We start from the raw sequence: 23570 nt of genomic DNA, 5'->3' as shown, positions 1-23570 counted from the left end.
AATGAGTGATTGTAAATATCTTTGGAGAGAGGTTTTATAAGGTGAAAGAACTTGTCCCCAATCCTTTTCATACTGTGAATGAAATATGTTTAAACTAAAACATGAGCGACTGTGAGTGTATTATTTACATATAACATTTTGAGGAGGAAGGTCAGGATCTGGTCTATGTCAATGCAACTCTGCAAACATGCCTTGAAATCGAACATCAGTGACAGGGTTTGTCCTTCGAATGAAATTAATAGCCCGTTTTACATTTTCAGGTTTCACAATTTTCGTATAAACATGAGCGCTCCAGCGTACGTGCAGTGTACACGAAATACATATGATCAAATATTGAACATATTGTTATTAAAGATATCATCATATAAATTTATCATCATTTTTTTTAAATCCTGTCTCTTCTTTTGGGCTAAGAAAATAAAATTTAAAATTGGATAAGCTTTTTATGACAGTTAAACTAGAGAAAATTTCAAATGTGCAACAGAATACAGGTGATTATCAATATCGATACACCTTTGCCTAAAACCCAATATAAATCTCCAAAACCTCAGTTTCTTCGTAAGTGAATAAAAATCTCCTTTTCACCTTTAATGCCCATTAACCCAATATGACTCTCCAAAACCTGAGTTTCCTCGAAAGTGAATAAAAACCTTTTCACCTTCAATGCCCAACAATACACGCACGGCTCCTTCAAGATTATACTGCCCCAAATGATTATGCTCAAGAATAAAATCATCACTCTGGGATAATGTTCTTATCAAATATTTCATAATATTGACATACTGACTTGCCAAATACCATGTTGTCATATCTTTGTCGTGACGTATTATGCAATGCAGATATACTGTGACGATATCAGCTGTTTGTTCTACATTTTGAATTGAAGCGCCCGCGGTCGGCAAATACCCAAGTGCTCGTATGCGTAGGGATATATGTAGATATGTTTCATCCAGAAATATACATTGAAAGATGCTTAAATCTACATAAAATGTGATAAGTCGTCTTCTAATTCTCAGCTTCTACATCAAACAGAATGTATTTGCAGTTACTGTAAATCCCAGTACGGGGACTATGTTTTTGTGTGCGGAGTGAGATATGACACGGTGTGTCACGTCCAGGAAGTAAATGGCAATCAGCTCAAATCGTAGTCAACAAATATGTCAGCAACTTCGGGTAGAAAGGGGTGGTACTCTCGTTGGTAAGTGTTCACTTTGGTCAAGCTAATCGCTGGCAGATCTGGCATGCTTTGCAACGATAACACCATTGTTATACCTGTTCTCCTCACAATTGCTTTTATCTACTCAGAATATTGAAATTAAAAACGGTGTTCGTGAAGTTTTACATGTCACTTTAATAAGGAAGCATGTGGCGTTTCTACTTCCCGATTTGACCCAAACTGAAAATATATAATATCGTGGATTTACAGTTTTGTTGCGTATGATGATGTATTATTAATTTTTATGGTTATCAGCTGTTATATCAAGTAAACTTTCATAATCGATAATTTAGTCATTATAGTCTCACTTAAAAGTTTTGTGTTGTGAAGTACATGTATATTGGAAATTCTCACGGATAATATTAGGCATGACAACATAGTAGAAACATGTTGCTCAACAGCTTTTAACACAATACAGTAGCTTTCTATATATTTTATGTTGCAACACTGATGTCACTTTGAAAAGTTTGACAGTGTATAAATTTGTAACAGAGTTTATAGAAAATATAAGCCCCAAATTACTGTGCTCTGTAAGATGGAGTATAGCTCTATACAAAGTCTATATTAAAATAATAGTTATATTTTTACCTTCATGATGACCTCTTTACCATATACATTTAGGTGACTAAGTATTAAGTTCAGTAATAATTTGGGTAAAATTCTGATGAACTAACTCTGAGACCAAATATGGACCATATATTGAACACATGTTCATGGTTCAAAATACCTAAATCTGCTAACTCATCCCAAATGAAAAAGTTTTTAAAATTCTCTGCACTTGTACTCACAGATTTTAGAAAAAAAACCCAGTAAGACATTATATTTAGAATGTAGGTGACAGTGTTTTATGCAATTGCAGATGCCCTTCATTAGTCTACCAAACATTTTTATTTGCTAAAAATATGAGCCCTTTGTGCTAAGAAAAGATGGCGTCAATTTTAATTCCCAGTGCCAGTTAAACTTGTATTTCAAGGCCAGCTTAAAAGTACAAACCTGTGTTAGCCAGGTACAAGATAATTATGAGATTTATATATGAGAAAGTTTCTACTGTTATTATTTTTAATCATAGTTGGGTAATTGAGGACCCTCAGAGCAGTTAAATTTCTGACATTTCTCAGTTGTTCACAATGTTGTCTTGTTGAACCACTCCTTGGAAATTTTGAATGTGTTTATTCCTGAGAATGAAATATCCACTGGTTAATATAATGAGAATTGTGGTGAGATGACATACAGCAACCAAGTCATTTATCTTGACCACTGAATCACACACTTAAGACATGCTCGGAAATGTTTAAGATTCTGTGATAGAATTGCTGTTCTTGCCATCAAAGGAGACTGATAGCTTGTGAGGTTTTCACCTTTGTTGTTGGGTGTGACCGTGCTCTGACAACTTCAACGTTGCTCATATTAGCTGATTTTTCTTCTCCAGATGCAGTGATCTGAAAAATGCTCATGCAAGTTGGCTTTTGCCAAATACAGAATTGAAACAACACACACTTGATCATATGAAGTGTATGCAAACTAATGATCGGTTTTAATTACCTCCCTTTAGATATCCCATAATGCCACCTGTTGTGGTGCTGGCGGACATCAGTTCAAACCTAACAGATGACTGCCTCAGCATCGACTACCTCCTACCAAATGGAATTCTCATTCCAATAAAAACAAGTTTCTACAAGCCGTTTGAAATTATCAAACAGGTAAGATTAACTTGAGAAGACTGTTATTTGTGGTTGTACAGAAGTCCAGAGGAGCAGTCCTCCTGTGTGACGTGATTAATAGAGTGTGGGTCAAACCCTAAAAACCTCATACCCAAAAAATGGTACAAGTTGTAATTCCTGCCAGTCTGAATTCTTTGTGATATGGTTGGTGGGGTAGTCTAGTGGTTAAGTCATATTATTGTCACGCAGAAGACCCAGGTTTGATTCCAGGTGAAATGTGTGAAGCCCTTTTATGGTGCCCTTGCTGTGGAATAAGTCTAGAAGTGGCATGAAACTAAACTCGCTCAGTGACTCATTTACTTTGAAGTAGGGTATCCCTTTTATCATTTTATCTTCCTAATCTAGCTCTGTGAAACAGGTGTAAGTCCAAGCAGAAGTGGGCACATATACGTGCATGCACATAGATATTAAAGTACAGTCACCTTGACCATGATGTCAAACACCATAAACGTTCAAAATAGATTTTTCATAAGTGTCTTCTGCCACAGAATTTCCAAATGAGTATGTCCAGTAAAACAGGGAAAGAGACTTGACCATTTCTTGTGACCAAAGAATTACATCCATCCATCTGTCTGTGAAAAGGTTTCTGTTCAACCAATGACCTTAAACGTGTGACTGCCTTTGTGACCTCCTTGGTTGCGTAAAGGAAAAGTTCAGTGCAGGTTTTGGTTCTGATTTTTCTATTGCCTCAATTTTCATACACGTTTTTTTAACTTAAAGAAACCTGTGGGTATTTTTGTATGAGAATTAGGCCAGACTAATTTTATTTCTTGATTATGGATCTGCCGGTCTTACTTTTCAAGAATAAGACCAAAAAAATGAAAATTAATATTCTCCACTCAAAACCGTAAATTCAGATGTGTTTGTCATTAAGGTAAACTTACAAGAAAGCAAAACTTCTCATTGATTGTTATTTGTTTAATAATATATACTTCATTCCTAAAAGTGAAATACTTTTTGTTGAAATATTACTTTGACTTGGTGCAGTGGGGTGGACTAGTGGTTAAAGCATGCCATCTTCATGAATTATGTGGTACGAGGGCTGATGGAGTGGCCTAGTGGTTTTATTTTATTTTTGTAATCTTCTGCTGTTAGGTTTTATGAGAAAAAAAATCCACAAAACAAGAAACAAATTTATCCAAAATTTCCAGTTTTGGAACGCAGAAAAGTTTCAGATCGTATTTGTTCAACCATTGCTTTACAATCATTCTGATTGTATTCAGAATGTCTTGTCTTGACCTTTTGTCAGGAGTAGTGATTATCAGCTGTTGTTTTACCACAGTTGTTAGTCCTGGTCAGGGGTATTATCACGGTTATGAGTATAGCTCACTTGTTTTGGCGTATTTTCCTTATTGCTGATTTTCCTAATTTTCCTGTCTGTCTGTGTTTAGGGCAAGGATCACACCTATATTTGTCTACGTACGTGTCATGGACATTGTTAAAGTTTAACATAAGCAAGCGAAGCATTTACTCATATGCAAGTCTTATTGTATGCCTTCATTCCATCTGACGCCTGTTAAGATTAAGAAAGAGTGTAACATAAAAAGTGCATACATTAACAAAAGGGTTATGCAATAGAGATTTGTGTCATGTTTGAAGAGGAAGATATATCTTCAATTGATGTTTGTGTAATTTAGGATTAAGGGAGATATATACAATAGATGTTTGTGGCATGTTTGATAGAGGGAGATTTATGCAAGAGATGTTTTTGTAATTTTTGCCTGAAGAAGATTTATATGCAGTAGTTGAATAATGTTTGGGGAACGAAGATATATATGCAGTAGATGTGCAATGTTTGGTTGCAGAAGATATATATGCAGTAGATGTGCAGTGTTTGGTTGCAGAAGGTATATATGCATTAGATGTGTAATGTTTGGTTGCAGAAGATATATATGCATTAGATGTGTAATGTTTGGTTGCAGAAGATATATATGCATTAGATGTGTAATGTTTGGTTGCAGAAGATATATATGCAGTAGATGTGCAGTGTTTGGTTGGAGAAGGTATATATGCAGTAGATGTGTAATGTTTGGTTGCAGAAGATATATATGCAGTAGATGTGCAGTGTTTGGTTGGAGAAGGTATATATGCAGTAGATGTGCAGTGTTTGGTTGGAGAAGATATATATGCAGTAGATGTGTAATGTTTGGTTGCAGAAGATATATATGCATTAGATGTGTAATGTTTGGTTGCAGAAGATATATATGCATTAGATGTGTTATGTTTGGTTGGAGAAGGTATATATGCATTAGATGTGTAATGTTTGGTTGGAGAAGATATATATGCAGTAGATGTGCAGTGTTTGGTTGCAGAAGATATATATGCAATAGATGTGTAATGTTTGGTTGGAGGAGATATATATGCAGTAGATGTGCAATGTTTGGTTGGAGGAGATATATATGCAGTTGATGTGCAAATTTTTCTTTGCAGAAGATATATGCTAGAATTGTTGATGCTTACATATTTGTCAGTGTAGTCTTTAGAGCAGTGGGGTATACTGGAGGTTAAAGTGTGGATTCTTCATTAACTTGTCATCATCATGTTCATTATGTGGTACGAGGGACGGTGGAGTGGTCTAGGGATAACAGCGGTCCCTCACTGTAATTTTGCTGGAATATTGCTGAAAGCAGTGTACGATGAAACTTACTGACAGACTTCACCCCTTAACTTTATTCATACATTGGATTTGAGGAAAGCACATTTTGCCATGATTACATCACAGCATGTGGCATCAGTCACATTCTGTTTCAAATTTATTGTAGCTTCAATAACTTCACTTGGATCCTGTCTGACACCCTTCTTTCCCATTTACTTCTCCTTAAATGACTTCACGTTTTCTAGGATTTTGAAGCCCTATTTCCCAAACAACCAGCTAGGACCCATGCAGGAGGCAAAGGTACTGTAGGTTCCCATGATCCCTATCACGGTGATCTACCTTCAGTTGTTGGAAATCTATAGCCTGTTTTTATATTGTGTGGTCATGTATAGTTAAATGCTTTAGATTTAATTACTAGTTTTAAATCAATTTCTTTGATAATCTTGTTATTTTACTCTCTTTTATTGACAGACATTATTATTTACCCATTAATTACAATGTACAGTGCACTCTTTGGATTGACTTGTCTAATTCGGATTGGCTTTGGACCAACTAAAAAGTCCAAATTTGACAGCCGTCCGAGTTACACAGAAATTTCCTAATCATTGCCTGAAGGCTCAAATTATTCCCGGTCAGGAGGCTGAGAACTGACGTTGTGTTGTCATTTGATGTCTTTTAGCAGCATTTAGAAGTTGTATGTATGACCAAGATCTGTTATGGATAAATCTTTTTAATTCTTTGAAACACAGCATTGTGTTGGCCAGAAGATGTATACTGTAACATTGCTGATGAATTGAATATGAATTTAAATCACTATTTTTACAGTGAAACAATATGTACATCAATTATTACTTGTGTGTGTGAAAATTGAGAAATGTTGAACTCAAGATCTACATGTTGAATTTGATGGAGAAATCAGTATAGAACAGCAATACATCTTCAGTAAATGTGACAAATATCAATGAAGTGCTCACTCAAATTGAGTTTATCATCTGAAATAATCTCAGTTATAGTTTACAAACTGGTGTTAATCACACCAAAGGTAACAAGCAATCACTGCTAGACAAAGTACACATTTCTATCAACAGGTTTTTTTATTCAAGGTTTACTGGCCAAGCAGACTTCCTGCTCAGTTCAGATTAATAGTCTTTTTACGTGTAACTACCTTTTCGGGTCAACACTTTCGTCTGAAATTTGAAATAATGAGATTCCAAGATAGAGGGACTTTTCATTATGACGACAAAGAAGGATTACGTTGGGACCATATGTTCAGTCTGGTTTATACAGCAATCCAGACAAGACAGAGTCCAAGTTGGACAGAGTGCATTGCATAACAGTTAATTGTTCTTATCACGTTACACACCCATGTTACAATAAATATTAATTGACACAGTATCCCCCAGGGATTTACGGGACACAAAATCCTGCGTCCTTTATGCATAAAAAATCACAAAGGACGCAAGAAAAAATGAAAGGGCATCCCCTGGGATGCAGAAAATATAGCTACCATTATCATGTCAATCAAAAGAGATATGCAGTTTGACTCATTTATTTTCACAAACAGAATAATGAAACCGATTTGCTAGTGTGTGTTTTCAACATCAACTTTCGTTTTGACAGGAAATTCCAAAGCTATTTTTATCGAATGCTTACTGAGCATGCACTAACCTGGCATCATGGCAATGACAGGACATAAGCAGTGCATGGGCAGGCCGCATTAGTCTAAAAAGAGCAAAGAAATCTCCAGTCTATGGCGGCTGTCAGCGGATGATCAACCAAAGATTTTGGTTAGGCATATAATGGCGATATCTAAGCACAGTGACTTGAGAAAGTTCTTTGGTGGAAGTGCTGAGTCCAGTATTGAAGCAACTGCAAGTACATCATCGAATTCCGATCTTGGGGCGAATTTAGAAATGGATTCTGATAAGATGGGACCATCGTCAAGTAAAGTTAAGAAAAAAAAACCCCAGAACTTTGAAAAACGAGTGGTTTGCTCGATATGCGTGGCTAAGAAAGACAGATTATGATGGCATGCAGTGTGATACTTGCCTTAGAGGCAATGTTTCTAACCCATTTACCAGCGATGAGGGTTGTACTAGTTATCAAAACTCTACATTAATTCGCCATCAGGAATCAGAGTCTCATATTGATAGCATAATGAAATTAAACTTCGTTCTCAACTTGAAATCGCACGCAGAAATGTGACAAATCTTCAACATGATGCGGAGAGTGAGAAAATTCAGTCTTGTGTAAAACAGCTCAGAACTGTTTATTTCCAGACTTGGCAACACTCTCCACAATCGCACTCATCATACCTGTGTTTAGTGCCCCATGTGAAACGGGATTCTCAGTCCAGAATGCTGTTAAAACTAAAGTTAGAAACAGACTCAATCTGGAGAGAATGAACAGACTGATGTTCATAAAACTTGTGGGTCCAAACATTGAGGACTTTGACTTCCTTGCTGCTGCTAGGTTATTCACTAACATGAAAGATAGAGTATATGTTAGACACTAAACATGATATCATCTATCCAGTCTACTCAAACTGTGGCATGCATCTTGGTAATTACCAGAAGCAATGATTACAGTTCAGTTTTTATATGATGTAATTTTTTAACTAATTGGTAAAATTTTGGGTTACAACTTACATTGTCAAAGTCTGTGACAGTGAACATTCAACAGTTTAAGCTTTCTAATATGTCATAATGTGAACTCCTTATGGGAGATTGTGTCATTTAAGACTCAATAGTAATACATGTATTCAGTAGTCAAATACAATTTATACGTATTATCAGTTAGTGTCTGACTATCTTTCTGTAAGCACTAACAGTTAAATGAAACTAAAGAAAGTAAAACTGCTTCAAAAAGCTATGTCTTTGTTTATTTATTAAATTACAAAGTACACCACTGAAAAAGACCAAAAAATCAATTCAAATGTGGCTGTCATCATATGAACCACTCATTTTTTAGCTCAGGACACCCAAACTTTGTAACCCTGCATCCCTGGGACACTCAAATTTTGAAGTCCAGGTAAATCCCTGATCCCCCTAAATCCAAGGTTTTCCACCCTTGTAGACTGAGATTGGGCAATGGGGTAGTGAAGTCGTTAAAGCATTTTTTTCGAAACACTGAAGATTCGGTTCAATTCCCCCATAGGTACAATGTGTGAAACCCTTTTCTTGTTTTTTCCCCAAGCATGATATTGGTAGAATATTGCTAAAAGTGGCATAAAACTAAATTCACTGTCTCATTGAGTTGACACGACTCTGCTTAGAACGTGTAAACAAGCCCTGACCTTTTCCATCTGTTTTCATGGATGCTGATTATGAAAATTTTTGTTCGGTAGGCCTTTGGGAATGATTGTTGACTTTATCTGCATTGTAATGTAGATATCTCATCAACTGTAGATTGACACAGGAAGGATGCAAGTCAAGGAGCTTGATAAGCTGTACGAGGAGGATCAGTAAATGTTCGGTTCATGCAGGACTGTGTGACCTTGTATGAGGAAAGAAACCAAACAGTTCCTGTTTTTCTGCAGATAATATTAGAAACTTAATCCGTTGTGAAAATACGTCCTGATGAGAGCAGAGAGCAAAGAATGTACACGGATGTTTTTGAATGGGCTTCCGATTATCATGGAAATAATAGAACTAGAGATGGGGATGATTAACTGTCTGCTTATACTTAACCCTTGTATGTATGAATTGATCATCTAGAAATGTCTTCAGAGTATAGTGTTGTGCAGCCTGTTAGTGGGCCAACTGGTCTGCTGTTGTCCCAGTCACCCCGTGCCAACTGGTCTGCTGTTGTCCCTGTCACCCCGTGCCAACTGGTCTGCTCATGTCCCAGTCGATTCTTGTCAGCTAGTGCTCCTGTCCCATTCACCCCATGTTAACCAGTCTGCCCCTGTCCCATTCACCCCATGGTAACCAGTCTGCCCCTGTCCCAGTCAACCCATGGTAACCAGTCTGCCCCTGTCCCAGTCAACCCATGGTAATCAGTCTTCTCCTGTCCCATTCACCCCATGGTAACCAGTCTGCCCCTGTCCCAGTCAACCCATGGTAATCAGTCTGCTCTTGTCCCATTCACCCCATGGTAACCAGTCTGCTCCTGTCCCATTCACCCCATGGTAACCAGTCTGCCCCTGTCCCAGTCAACCCATGGTAACCAGTCTGCCCCTGTCCCAGTCAATCCATGGTAACCAGTCTGCCCCTGTCCCAGTCAATCCATGGCAACCAGTCTGTTCCTGTCCCAGTCAACCCATGTTAACCAGTCTGTTCCTGTCCCATTCACCCCATGGCAACCAGTCTGTTCCTGTCCCATTCACCCCATGGCAACCAGTCTGCTCCTGTCCCAGTCAACCCATGTTAACCAGTCTGCCCCTGTCCCAGTCAACCCATGTTAACCGGTCTGCCCCTGTCCCAGTCAACCCATGTTAACCAGTCTGCCCCTGTCCCAGTCAACCCATGTTAACCGGTCTGCTCCTGTCCCCGTCACCCCCTGTCAACCAGTCCATGCTCCTGTCCCAGTCAACCCATGTTAACTGGTCTGCTCCTGTCCCCGTCACCCCCTGTCAACCAGTCCATGCTCCTGTCCCAGTCAACCCATGTTAACCAGTCTGCTCCTGTCCCCGTCACCCCGTCAGCCCGTCAACCAGTCCATGCTCCTGTCCCAGTCCATGCATGTTAACCAGTCTGCTCCTTGTCTTCTCAAGCCCTGTCAACCTAAGGAAACAGAATGAATCAGACAAACCCAAGCTAGCCATAGATTTTAATAGATGAAGAAGGAGAATTATACTGGCAGTCATGATGTAACTGGTTGAGAAATCCACATCACAACCAGACAGCCTGTTCTTGTTACAAGACAACTTGTCAAGCAGGAAGGAACATATATCCTTGTCAGTAATGTCCTTGATAAAAAGGTCTCGATGACCTTTCAGATGTCAGTGTTTACAAATGTGGGATTGACATGAAACTGTTGAAAAATAAAAAGTGGGATTATCCAAGCATGAAACCTGTTGTTGTTGCTAGTATATGACACAGACGGATAAGGGCGATAAGTTTGTTTCTTTCTATGCCAGCTTTAATTTCATATATATTTTCATTCAGTGAATTTGGAAATAATACAGAAACTTAAAACATGGTTTGCACCAGTTTGAAGAAGCGTGAAATTTGGGCTTTTTAACCTTAAATTGACATAAATTCATTTAAGCCTTAAAAATGTCTTTTAATGCAAGTGATTTGCTCTAAATTCGATCAATCTTTATCAAAAGTGTCAAGTTTTTGCCGAAACTAATACAGTAGAAAAGCTGGCAATGACGTCGTGTTCTGTGAAAAGTTACTACAGATATTTGACATGTACAAGTCAAGATGATTATTGGTCAGATGATTGAGTCCAGTCGCTGCAACTGTTTGTAGGACATATCAGCATCAGAAGCTTGTATGTATTTATTTCATGAATTATTAGGTCATGTATCAGTGATGATATTATGATCAGCTAATATGGACTTCATTTTTCTCTTGTGGAGACACTTCTGAAACTGTTTGGAGAACTTGTGCAATTACATTCCTCAAAACAGACAGATTCACTGAGAAAGTGATTAAACAATAAAACAGCATTCACTCTTTAATAGACAGTTTACTTCAAACCTTGACATCCCACATGTTTACCAATTTTCCCTGATTTATGGTTTGTATGTGTACATTTGTAATATTGATAGTATTAACATTTAGCCTGCTGAATTGATTTCAGCGTACGACGTTGATAAGAGGGTGGGTGATTTCAAACACTTTGTGTTCCTAAATAAGACACAAGTGTACCAATATTTCCCATATTAATATATAGCAATATGTACATTATCATGATAATTTCAAACATGCGGAGGTTAATGACAATGTTACCAAACGAAATCAAAATATACTCGCTAAATATGATAATTTATGTATAAAAACAGTTACATGTACCTAATCAGGCCATGTAATTAATTGCAGAGAAAAAAGTTAGATCTGTCAAAAGGATGGCACATTTTTTTTTATTGTTTGTTCACTGCCGTTTCAATGATTATTCTTATTAGTCAAAGTGGTGATGTAACATTGAGATTGTTTGGGTTTGTAATTAATTAAACTGGAAGTTACTAGTTTTTGAGAAAATGGGAAAGTTCTGTGTTTTCACCGAAGAGCAAAAAATATTGATCAAATCATAAAAAAAATATTTCGTTATGAAGAAAATATTAGACTGGGTACCACTCGACATGATGTGCCTCAAGTCAGCAATGGCTGTTTTTTGCCACTGTGTGCTGAGAAATTTGGCTGTCACATTTATAATTTGCAGGCCTTTCAGTTTAAAGAATATAAACTTATTGAAGATTATAAATATAGAAAGCTGAGAATAGGCGCATTCCATGCATAATTGAAAAGACATGTAAATCCGATTTATTCAATTATTATTGCAAGTTTTATTCGGAAATTCCATTATCCTGCTTTCCTGTCGAATGGGTTCAACAGTAGCATTGAGAGGATAAAGGGGAAATGTATACATTCCGCATAACTCTATACTCACTGAAATCAACTCCCTACCCACTAGGGCTGGCAGGAGTACTCAGGTACCCGAGTCCAGGTTGGGTACACATGGACTTGATTCTTATTTCTGGGTATCAAAGAGAGAGACTGTGTTATCACAATGGCAGATGATAGCTTGGGTTTTTTTTCATTATTGACGAAACACATTTACATCATTAGCATTGTCCAAATTAATGGAGGTTATTACTTCATAACTGTGATTTACCTGCACATGAGCAGTGAGTTGTATCTTAAAGTAGCAGCATGAACGAAAAGTTCTGTGTTTCAAAGAGGATTGCCAGTAAACTGGGTAGCTTGAGATCAGTTTTATGTCTTACTGTCATTTTAATTTTTTTGTAATAAGCTCAGTCAAACCATGATTAAATATTAAAGTTAATTGACAAAAGGGCTGTATTCCTTACATTTCGGGTATTCAATTCTGAATCGGGGACCCGTGAAGGTCCCGGAGTAGATTAGGCCTTCAACAACCCATGCTTGCCATAAAAGGTGACTATGCTTGTTGTAAGAGGCAACTAATGGGATCGGGTGGAAAGGCTCGCTGACTTGGTTGACACATGTCATTGGTTCCCAATTGCGCAGATCGATGTTCATGATGTTGATGACTGTATTGTCTGGTCCAGACTAGATTATTTACAAACCACTGCCATATAGTTGGAATATTGCTGAGTGTGACGTAAAACTAAACTAAAATCACTCCGATTTTTGTAAGGACATGCAGGAGCTTAATTCCATTTTTTCCTACCCATCCCAGCCCTACGTCCCACCCCTTTCTGTCACCCTCATGCTCACTCAAACTGAATGCAGTGAGGTTTGATTGGTAGCTAGGTACATGCACTAGTGCCATGCTTGGGACTACACATGTACAACTTGTTTAACCTTACCTGATCAAGTGAATACTAATGCATTGCATGACCCTGTCACAACTGGTTGGGTCTATTATTGTGAAAGGGTGTGCGCCTTTGTCATTTGACTGTCAACAAGTCTGATCAGCTGTTTGCCGTTTGACATCTCAGTGTTGAGAAATCGCCAGCAGTGTCCTAACATTTTTTACAAAAATGGCTACAGACAGTTTAATGTTTTGGGTGTATCCATGCTTTTCACACATGCAACATTAATAACATTGCTCCCCATAAATGAAGCTAACTCGACCTGCCGTTTGTACCTTTGACCTACTGGGCCATTTATAGATAGGGTTGCTCAGGTTAAGCTGAACAAGCTGTATGCGTATCGCTACGAAGGTACAAACTTCCAGTGGAAATTAGTACATATTTTTAAAGAAAGTAGTTCTCATGACTTTTTGTTTCCAGGAGTTGTGGATTGAGGCTGAGAAGTTCCCACTGTTCAAGTTGTTGAAGAGGTCAGACAACTATTGTTTCGTGTGCGTCAACATCAGTGGAGAGCGGGTTAGTAGAGCATGTTGCTCATTCAATGATGTTAACCTACTTGCACCAGGTGCTACCAAAGATAACAACCTAGTTGCACCAATCCAGTGATCAACAACATGGGCATCAATCTTCGCAAGTCACCCAACATGATTTTCCACCCGTAGCAAGCTTTGTATGACGTAGCCACCACAGATGCTCCAAATTTTTGAAAGGACATTAATGATTGAACTGTACATAAAATTTAGGTGTACTGGTTTTTCACGTTTCTTTATTAGAATTTGTCAGTTAAACCTTAAAAATATATAAGTTTTGAATCCATTGAAAACATCTGTCTAAAATTCTGAATGACAGTGAAAAAGACATGAATTTATCAACCAATGTTAACTATGCTGTTTGATAGTTTCTTCATCATCATGTGTTTCTTACTCCACAAAACAGTCACCTGTAACTCTCTCAGGAATCAATATTTCAAGAAATTTGCTTTTATCACTGAAGAAAGTACAGATGGCTCTTTGGAAACAAGGAGGTGACAGAGTTTGAAATGCAAAAGACATAAGTCTGCTATCAGGACACACAACTGCAGTCCATAGCCAAACCTGTTTGTGAAAATGTGGGTTAAAATTCATCCTCAGCAACCCATGCTTATCGTAAGAGACAATAACGGGATTGGGTTGTCAAGCTCACTGACTTGTTTGACACATGTTATTGTATCCCTGTGGTACAGCTCAATGCTCATGCTGTTGATCACCGGATTGTTAGGTCACAGACTGCCACCATATTGCTGGAATATTGTTGAGTATGGTGCTAAAGATGCAAGAAACATGTCCAAACTCTTCTTGTTCTCTTCCTGCCAGAAGTTCCTGTATTTGTTTAGTTATGCAAAAGGGAGTAAATGAAGATGCTACATTTTCTCATAGCCTTGCGTGTCCATCCTAAACATGTTGGGGGCTTTGGGGTAGCCTAGTTGGTAAATCATTTGCTCATCTTGCCGAAGACTCGCTCATTCACTGCTAAATATATTGCTATGTTTTGTATTGTTCAGGAGGAAATACTGGACGAGAGTCAGTGCCTGCATGATATTCGACCATACAGCGCCTTCCTCAAACTGGTGGAGAGAGAGGGCGATGAGCGACACAAGACCCTTGTCAGAAACATCAGCAGTCTCATTGGGAAAGGTCAGTTGAGGATAGCCCAAGACTGTTTCCATATTATAGATATGACTTATGCAGTGTTTGAAACTCCCCAAATTCCAAGGCAGACAGCAGGACTGGTAACTTTTAAGAATTACCTGTCCAAATAGAAACTTACCACTCTGGTTTTCAATAATAGAAAACAAAAAAGAGCAGATTTCTGAATACTTTTCTGCAGGAAGCCTGAAAAATTTCTGTAACATTGTGTGGACATTGCGTCTGCCATTTCGAACTTGGACAGTTCCATTCACTGTTTGTAGGCATCATGATGAACTACATAACACTAACAGGCAATGCTCAGAGTTTAAGTAAACTGAAAGTACATGTGTTCTGATTGGTTATAGTAACATGAACTGTCCAATCATAAGTAGTGTAACTTAATAATTATGATACCTTAAAAACCTGAAACTGACAACAAGAGAACCTGTCTGATATCATGCAATGTTTATTTTAAGAATATCTACCACATCAACGGACAGGTTACTTTGGAAATTTGAAATGAGATGAAAATACATTGCTCCAGACAGTCAGGCAGGCAAGAATTTTAAATGCTAAGTTAGAAATAAAAATTGAAAACTGCAAGCATGAAGGCCTTGTCACATCTTGATGATTTAACCAGAATATGTCGATGGATCAATACGTCTCTAAAACTCTGGCATACGTGGAACCATCAATGTTGTTTTCAATCTTAGAGGTATTGATAATACATTCATAGCGAGTTGCATGAATACTGATATATATTGGACAAAAATAGTTGGGGATGTATGTAAATTTTGAAGTAATGAATAATGATCTATTTATTTTTTGACACACTGATGAAATATCAATCATAAAAATGCCGATATCCGTAACTTATTTTGTCCAGTATAGAATGTTTTGATAACTTTAAGTAATTTATACCAATTTAGCATGTTTTCAGCATCCACAATCTGTGTACAACATTAGTTTAACTTACGAACATCACTGCCACAGTTTCCACATTTGTGGAAACCTCACAACTGATGATTGGTTCATTACCAAGGAGCAATTATCCAAAAACATTATCAACATTTATCAGATTTTCCAATTGAGGTTGTTTGTTACCTGAGACAAATTATGACCTGTTTCTTCACAGGTTCACAGTATACTGACTCGGTCCTTGACTTATCCTCCCCTGTAAATGACACCCATGAAGGTCCTGGGGTAGAACAGGCCTTCAGCAACCCATGCTTGCCATTAAAACTATGCTTGTCGTAAGACTAATCACTCACTGATTTCAGTAATTTCTTTGTTGCAGATCCACAGAATGTGGAGGCATGGCAGTCGGCAGAGGTGGCAGACTTCCGGTCCACCATGAAACAAATGTGTGAGAAAATTGTTCAGGATAGGAATGATATGGTTAGAAATGTTTTTGTGTGTGATTTCTTTACCTTTTTCCTGTCCAGTTAACATGGATCTTTGGAAATACAATAAAATAAATTTATGAAGATTTATAATATGAAAAGTGCTGGGAGAATGCTATTGTTTTGGTCTGTATGTTTGAAAGTAACATAAAAACATAAATAATTTGTAGTATTTGTTACAGTGAAGAAATATGCTTCACTTAGGGCACAAATATGAATTAATAAGGTTTTCAGATTCAATATTCAATGTATTTCAGCAATGAATAGTCATGGTGTTGATCACTGGATTGTCTGGTTCAGACTCTGTTATTTACAGACAGCTGCCATATGACTGGAATATTACTGAATATTGCCTTATACAACAAACCTACCAAACATAAGCTTAGCTTGGCCTGTTTCAGGGATGGTTGCAAGCGCTGATGTACAAGTTCCCACCACGGCTGAGGACCAGGGCAGATCTGCCAGGCAAGATCGCCGAAAAACTCAACAACAATATCATGGTAGAAGTCGTCATTGAAGAGCCCAAGGTATTGAAGACCTGTTTCAATTACCATGGGCACTGGGGCGGATAGATAAAGGATTTGTTTGTCCAAGGCAAAGATCCAGGTTTGATTTCCAATGGGCGAAGGTCATTTCTTGGTGTATCTGACAAAAATACCCCTTGGATATTCTTAAAACTCTGTTAATATTTACTCTGTCACTCACCTTCTTGCTTAAGGAGAGTTAGGGGTAGTCTATTAGCTTGTGTGTTTGCTTGTCAAGCCAAAGACCCGGGTTTGATTTGACTGGGTGAAGGTCAACTCTGGAATCTCTTGCAGTCATACAGCTTGGATATTGTGGAAACCTTACATCCTCTCTTCTGTGGGTATATCGTTATCGATTGTATATTGTGGGCTTTCTGTGTAAGACAAGCTCTCACCTGTGATCATGATGTTCCAGAGCACATTCACAATCCGTCTGTCTGGCATGTGTAAACCTTCCGAACTGATCCAGTTGGTGCTGGTGAAGCTGTCTCGCTCAGGGAACCTCGTGGATGAACCGGAACAATACCTCCTCAAGTCTTTCGGTATTGAAGAGTACATATATGGCAATAAGTTTCCTCTTCAACAGTTTAAGGTGAGCTGCAGGGATGACTTAGGAGACATTTGTTATTTGAGAGAAATACATTATAATATGTTGTGCAGATAGTTGTATGTTTTCCAGTGTACTTAATCTCCGTTATATATTGTTATAAGTTGTTCACTGGTCATGAGGGTGAGATGAGTTGATGTACCTTTGCCGTGTATGTTCCCTGAGCCTGAGGGCACAAACATAGAAGCAACAGCAACCCATGGACCCTGAGAAACCACTGAATGATTTTCTTATCATATCAAAAATCTCAATGTTAATTTTGAACTGTTTGAAGTCCAGGTATGAAATCGTAATTTTTAGCTAATCTGTGTAAACAGACGTTTCATATCATGCATCTTGTTGCTTTTCTCGTAGGTACCGTCTCAGTAAAAATGCCACGGAGTAATTCCCCTACATAGTATTTACACAGACGACATTTGAACGTTTTGTCAAAATTAATTTATTGGAATGCAAGGCAAATCTTCATTGTAAGGTTTCTATCATCACATCAGTCAAATTGAGCAAGGAATGTTGTTATAATGTTGCTAGGAGCCCAAAGTATGATGTTTGTTCATCGAAAATTTGCAACATTGTTATTGCTTTGTGACATTATAGAATTCATCAACAACCTGCCCACAATTTTACTAAAACGTGTGGGTTAGCTGGATAACTGTTACCCTGTGGTTCTGACTTTTTTGACATCAGGACATTTTGATTGAACTGAAATATGAACCTCACCAATCCAGACATAAGCAAACTGTTAACCAAAGAATTACTACAGGCAAGAGAAATAATGGGGTAGGCTAGTGGTTCAAGCGTTCACTCGTCATGATGAAAACCTGGGTTGATTCCCCTCACAGGTACAATGAGTTAAGCCCATTTCTGGAGTTGCCAGCAGTGATATTGCTAGCGTCTTGCTGAAATCTGCGTAAAACAAAAAATAGCAAAAAGAATGAGATGACCACAGTAAAGGACTCAATGCGTTTTTTGTTTCAGTATGTGTACCAGTGCCTTGTGAAGAACACTGCTCCCCAATTCCTGCTGGTTGCCAGGGAAACTGTGATAGGTGATGTACTGTTTCATGGACTTTGACCCTTTGTAACCTTGTAGACGAACCGCTTAAAATTCTTCTTAAAACATTTTTGGTAGAATGTGTGGAGCTGAATTCTGGTGTCCCCTACCATTATACTGCTGGAATATTGATGTCATAAAAAACGAAACTTACTCGTTCACTCCTTAAACATTTACATGAGAGGATAAGACAAGGACTGAGTCAGTATACTGTGAACCTGTGAAGATACAGGTCATAATTTGTCTTCAACAACCCATGCTTGTCTAAAGAGCTGACTGACTAAATCGGGTGGTCAGACTCACCGACTTGGTTCATATATGTCATCATATCCCAGTTGTGTAGATCAGTGCTCATGCTATTGACCACGGGATTACATACTGACCACTCTTTCTTCAACAGATGCAAAGCCTGCTGTTCCCCCCCGTAAAGGTAGTATAGCTAACTACTCTCAGATTCCCTCCGACCGGCGCGGGGATGACATCTGTGTGTGGGACTTGAAGGAGAAATACTACTTCACTGTCCGGGGCATCAGCAAAGTTCAACTCCCTGATGGGGCCAAGGTAACATGAAATGATTTCTTGTCCCCTGCTGCAATGTTGCTGCGATATTACTAAATTTCTCCAGTATTTTAAGCAAACGTTGGACCACATGGGCAGGAAACGGGAATCTATTTATGGGTGAGTGACGTTACAATCGCTTTAAGGAATTGGAAGGGATTCAAGTTTCCACCAAGTCGTTCAAAGGAGAGGAGAGATAAGCAAATGGTGTGAGTCAGAATAAGTATAGAATATCAATTTGATCATGAAATTACGTTATTATCGTCTATTTTGACATAGTGTGGTCATGACAAGGAAACAAATACTGGGTCTGTATCACATGGTTTCTGATTCCGTCTGCTACAGAAAGCTTCAGTTGCAGCACCAGCATGTGTTTAGTATATGAAAACACAACCTGTATCACATAGATATGACACATTGACCTGACACGCTGTAATACAGCTCAGATGCATCTTAAATGTGTGTCAGTTTCAGACCATGAAGATCAGTGTTAGAAGTTGATTTCATCAACCCATTCTTAAGAGGTGAAAAACAAGATTGAGTTGTCATGTATAAGACTTGGTTGACACATATCATTGTATTCTGTAAAGTAGATTTATGTTCATACTGTTGATCACTGGATTGTCACACTTAGGCTCGATTATTTACAGACACCTGCAATAGAGCTGGACTTTTTAAAGGTGTTGTCTTACGCAACAAACAAACAAACAATCCCATCTTAGGAGCTGTTTTCAATGTTTGTCAAGTAATAATCGATCAGTGTGTTAGGATCAATAGAGCGCTTGTGTCTGTTTCAGGTGAGGGGTGTTGGGCTAGCCTAGTGGTTAAAACATTTACTCAACGCGCCAAAGACCGGGTTAGGTTGCCCTCATGGGTACAATGCGTGAAGCCGATTTCTGGTCTCCTCTGCTTTGATGTTGCTAGAATATTGTTAAAACTGTGTAAAACTATGCCCGCTCGCTCGCTCGCTCACTCACTCACTCACTCACTGTTTCAGGTGAAGCTCTTCATGGGCCTATATCATGGAAGCGAGGCTCTGTGCAGCATCAAGACCACAGAGGAGATGGTAGTACAAGAGGGTGTGTGTAACATGAAGCTGGATGTGACCTTCGACATCCCTGCCTGCGACATTCCCCAGATGGCTCGCGTCTGCTTCACACTGTGTGCTACAGGGAAGAAGAAGGTGACACATTATTCAGTGTTAACAGGCAGGATAATTTAGATTAAGGATTATTTCCATGATGAAATGGACAGCAGTTGTGAGGAACCGCATCACCGTGTATATCGCCACATATATGCAACTCCTTTGAGCAAACCTTTGAAAGCAATTCTAATTCATATCGCGACCCAGAATGGATAATGCTGGTATTGACATACTTCCTGTGATATGACACATCACGATACTAAAAAGTTTAGTTATGATGATATATTGCCAGAGTGTTTTGCACTGAAGAGGCAATACGATACAAATCTGATATAAGGGTGGCGATATGATACATATCACAATACTAAAACATTGGAATGGATGTTTTTGCAGACACACAGACAACTTTTGCAAAGATAATAGCCAAACATCCAGTCATGCCTTGTGTGTAGGTGAGCGAGTTTAGTTTTACGCAGCACTTAGCAATATTCCAGCTATATGGCGGTGGTCTGTAAATAATCAAATTTGAACCGGACAATCCGTTGATCAACATGAGCATCGATCAATTGGGAACCGATGACATGTGTCAACCAAGTCAGCGAGCCTGACCACCCGATCCAGTTAGTTACTGGAATATTGCTTACAACAAGCATAGTTGCCTTTTATGGCAAGCATGGTTTGCTGAAGGCCTATTCTACCCCAGACCTTCATTTGTGTAGGTAGACATGCGGTTGTTATGTAGATTTGCGGACAGGGCAATGAAGTTAGCCCAGATGTCTGACCTGTGAAGATCTGGGCACGACTTGGGCTTCTGCAACCCATGCTTGTCGTGAGAAAAGCCTATGGGGATTTCACTGAAAGTCTTTCTGACTTGGTTGACACGTGCCATTGTGTCCCAGTTGCATAGATCGATGCTCATGCTGTTGATCACTGGATTGTCTGGTCCAGACATGATTATTTACAGAAGGCTGCCATACAGTTGTGACTGCTGAGTGTGGTATTAAACAACAAATCTAGCTACCAAGACCAGATATACACACAGCTGGCAAACTGTTTGGCGTCAGTATCGATTGTGATGACTTAGTGATGAGTTTTCTGTTTATTTCTCACTGGTATACTGTTTGTTCAGGACCAAACAGCTGTTGCGTGGGTGAATGTGGCTGTGTTTGACTTCCGCTCACGGTTGACCCGTGGTGACCGGAATCTCCCGATGTGGCCTTGGACAGATGAGATGCAGACTGAAGAATTCCTGTACCCCATTGGTAGGTTTTTGCAGCCTTCAAAGTATGATTTGGAAGAGTTGTCTTTGCGTGACTGTTTAAGATTTACATACATTCAGTGCCTTCAGTTTGGATCTATAAAGATCAAGGATAGAAGTGGTCTTCTTGTCATGAGATATGAGAGGCGACAAACGGAATCGGGTGGTCAGGCCACTTTCGCTTGTCATCACTTCCCACTTGTGTGTATCGATGCTCAGGCTGTTGATTACTGGATTGTATGGTCCAGACTCGATTTTTTACAGGCCGCTGCCATATAGGTGGAGTATTGTTTAGTGTGGCATAATAATACACTCACTCACTCACTCACTCACTCACTCACTCACTCACTCACTCACTCAAACACTCACTCAAACACTCACTCAAACACTCACTCAAACACTCACTCACTCACTCACTCACTCACTCACTCACTCACTCACTCAAACACTCACTCAAACACTCAGCTCCAATTTAGCTTAATATGACATTGGAGGTTGTTATGATTTCACAGGACTGCTACTGATAGGGAAGATAAATATAATTATTATTTGCCCGTGGAAGATACTGCAGTGTAATATTTTCACTTCAATATTACACTAGTGTAATACCGCTTGACCTATGACGTCAAAATGGTTCAAAATTGTGACGTCACAATGCCAATGTTGATGTTGCGATTTTACTAGACCTTGCTTGACTTGAAAGCTGAGAGTCCTCACATTGTAGGCAATTTCACCGCAGTTTCTGTCAATTTATGTTGGCGAGTAATAAACAGAATACTAAACTCGCTTCTGTGAAATACCATTTTCATTAAACTCTTTAAAGATTTAGTATCAAACTCACTTTCGCTGGTTTGATACCAAATCATTAACTTGTTTAATAAAAATGGTATTACACGGAAGGTCATTTAGTATCCTCTATCTATTTGCGCACATAAATTAATCAAAATGATACTTTAAATGTTGAGAAGGGATGATTCCAAAATTTACTTCCCTGAGCTCTGCAGCCACATGTGCTCTCATCACTCATAGTGTAAGAGCCAGGAGCCCTGTGCATCATTATCAGATCCAGTCGACTCCTGAGAAGAAGGTTTTTTGCCCAATGCGCTAGCATAGCCTGATGAATTTAGGCCATCGGGTTCTTGTTATAACTTCAGCATTGAAACTTAAAAGATCCCTGTGTTAAAATACTACAGCAAATCACTTAATGAACCAAATGGACACGATCAGTGAAGATCAGGTTTAGAATTGAACTTCATCAACCCATGCTTGTTGTAGGAGGTGACTGACTGGATCATGTGGTGAGGCTTGCTGACTGGGTTGACACGTCATCATTCTTTTGTGTAGATCCATGCTCATTATGTTGATCCCTTGACTGTGACGACCATGTTTTTTTTGGTACACAACTGAACCAAACTGAATCTACTGTTATTATTGCCTCTCTCACTTCAGGGTCGGTCACCCCCAACGCACAGGGAAATGAGGCCACAACACTTCTCATCAAGTTCCCCGACTTCAACATGAAAAACAACATTCGTTATCCCGCATTTGACAAGGTAAGATTAAAAAAGATGACATTGCCATGGTGATAGTTTAAAAGAACAGTAAACTTTGGAATCTTTAGAAAATTTGGAAAATAACATTTCTATATCCTTAAGTTCTTAACCTTTAGCCAGCTGATTTAGCTGTACATATCAGATTACTCCAATTTGTAATCTGCTTGTTCATCTTCCATTGCTAGTTCATTCGTTTTGGAATTTCAAGATCAGTTATCCCAGTCAGTGTAGATATTTAGATTTTTTTGTCACTTATACGACTGGTTTGAATTTGTTTCTTAATGGTTGATATCATTGTTGGAAATATTTTGAAATTGTTAAACATAAAGTCAACAATGAATATTTTCTTAACTAATGTTGGTGCAGTATAGTGCAAGCCTTTTTTGCATTTTTATATGATATAAGTGTATTGATATAGGTGTTTATAACCAGGGCTCCTGTCAGTGTCCTAAGTGGATTTTATCATTTTTTCGTCCTCCTACATGCCCTCAATTTCTTTGTTCACTGTTAGCTGTGTCTGTAAAGATCCACTGTACTAGTCAGAGGGATTATGTAATGGAAAATTCAGGAGAACCTCTCGATTCTATTACTGGAATGAAAAGTATTGAGTGATTTCTCGAACTTTAGCCATCTATCATTGGCACTTTGGCGGGATACAGGTTTTATCGGGGACTTACACATGTTTCTGTATTCTCTGAGATAAGCTGAAGTTTTACAATCTAAATCCAAAACACAGTGCTGTCAATATAAATGAAATATCAGTAGCTTATTATCTTGACCATCAGCATCTGCTCAGCTGTCTGCGTGT

At 38.6% G+C, this 23570-nt stretch overlaps 1 protein-coding gene across 1 annotated transcript in view; it reads left to right on the top strand.

Annotated features, from left to right (window-relative positions):
• The first annotated feature begins 1109 nt into the window (after nt 1-1109).
• The window catches only part of LOC137267864 (phosphatidylinositol 4,5-bisphosphate 3-kinase catalytic subunit delta isoform-like), a 49712-nt gene continuing 27251 nt past the window's right edge, over nt 1110-23570 (top strand). The window contains exons 1-12 of the mRNA XM_067802301.1: nt 1110-1198; nt 2769-2916; nt 13419-13514; nt 14539-14671; nt 15963-16063; nt 16470-16595; nt 17008-17184; nt 18175-18244; nt 18650-18810; nt 19805-19990; nt 21081-21213; nt 22659-22762. Coding sequence (XP_067658402.1) covers nt 2779-2916; nt 13419-13514; nt 14539-14671; nt 15963-16063; nt 16470-16595; nt 17008-17184; nt 18175-18244; nt 18650-18810; nt 19805-19990; nt 21081-21213; nt 22659-22762 — 1425 coding nt within the window. The 5' untranslated portion in view covers nt 1110-1198; nt 2769-2778. The remainder of the gene's footprint in view (nt 1199-2768; nt 2917-13418; nt 13515-14538; nt 14672-15962; nt 16064-16469; nt 16596-17007; nt 17185-18174; nt 18245-18649; nt 18811-19804; nt 19991-21080; nt 21214-22658; nt 22763-23570) is intronic.

The sequence above is a fragment of the Haliotis asinina genome, chromosome 16 (assembly GCF_037392515.1).
Source record: "Haliotis asinina isolate JCU_RB_2024 chromosome 16, JCU_Hal_asi_v2, whole genome shotgun sequence".
NCBI lineage: Eukaryota > Metazoa > Mollusca > Gastropoda > Lepetellida > Haliotidae > Haliotis > Haliotis asinina.
This window is presented reverse-complemented; position numbering and strand designations above follow the sequence as displayed.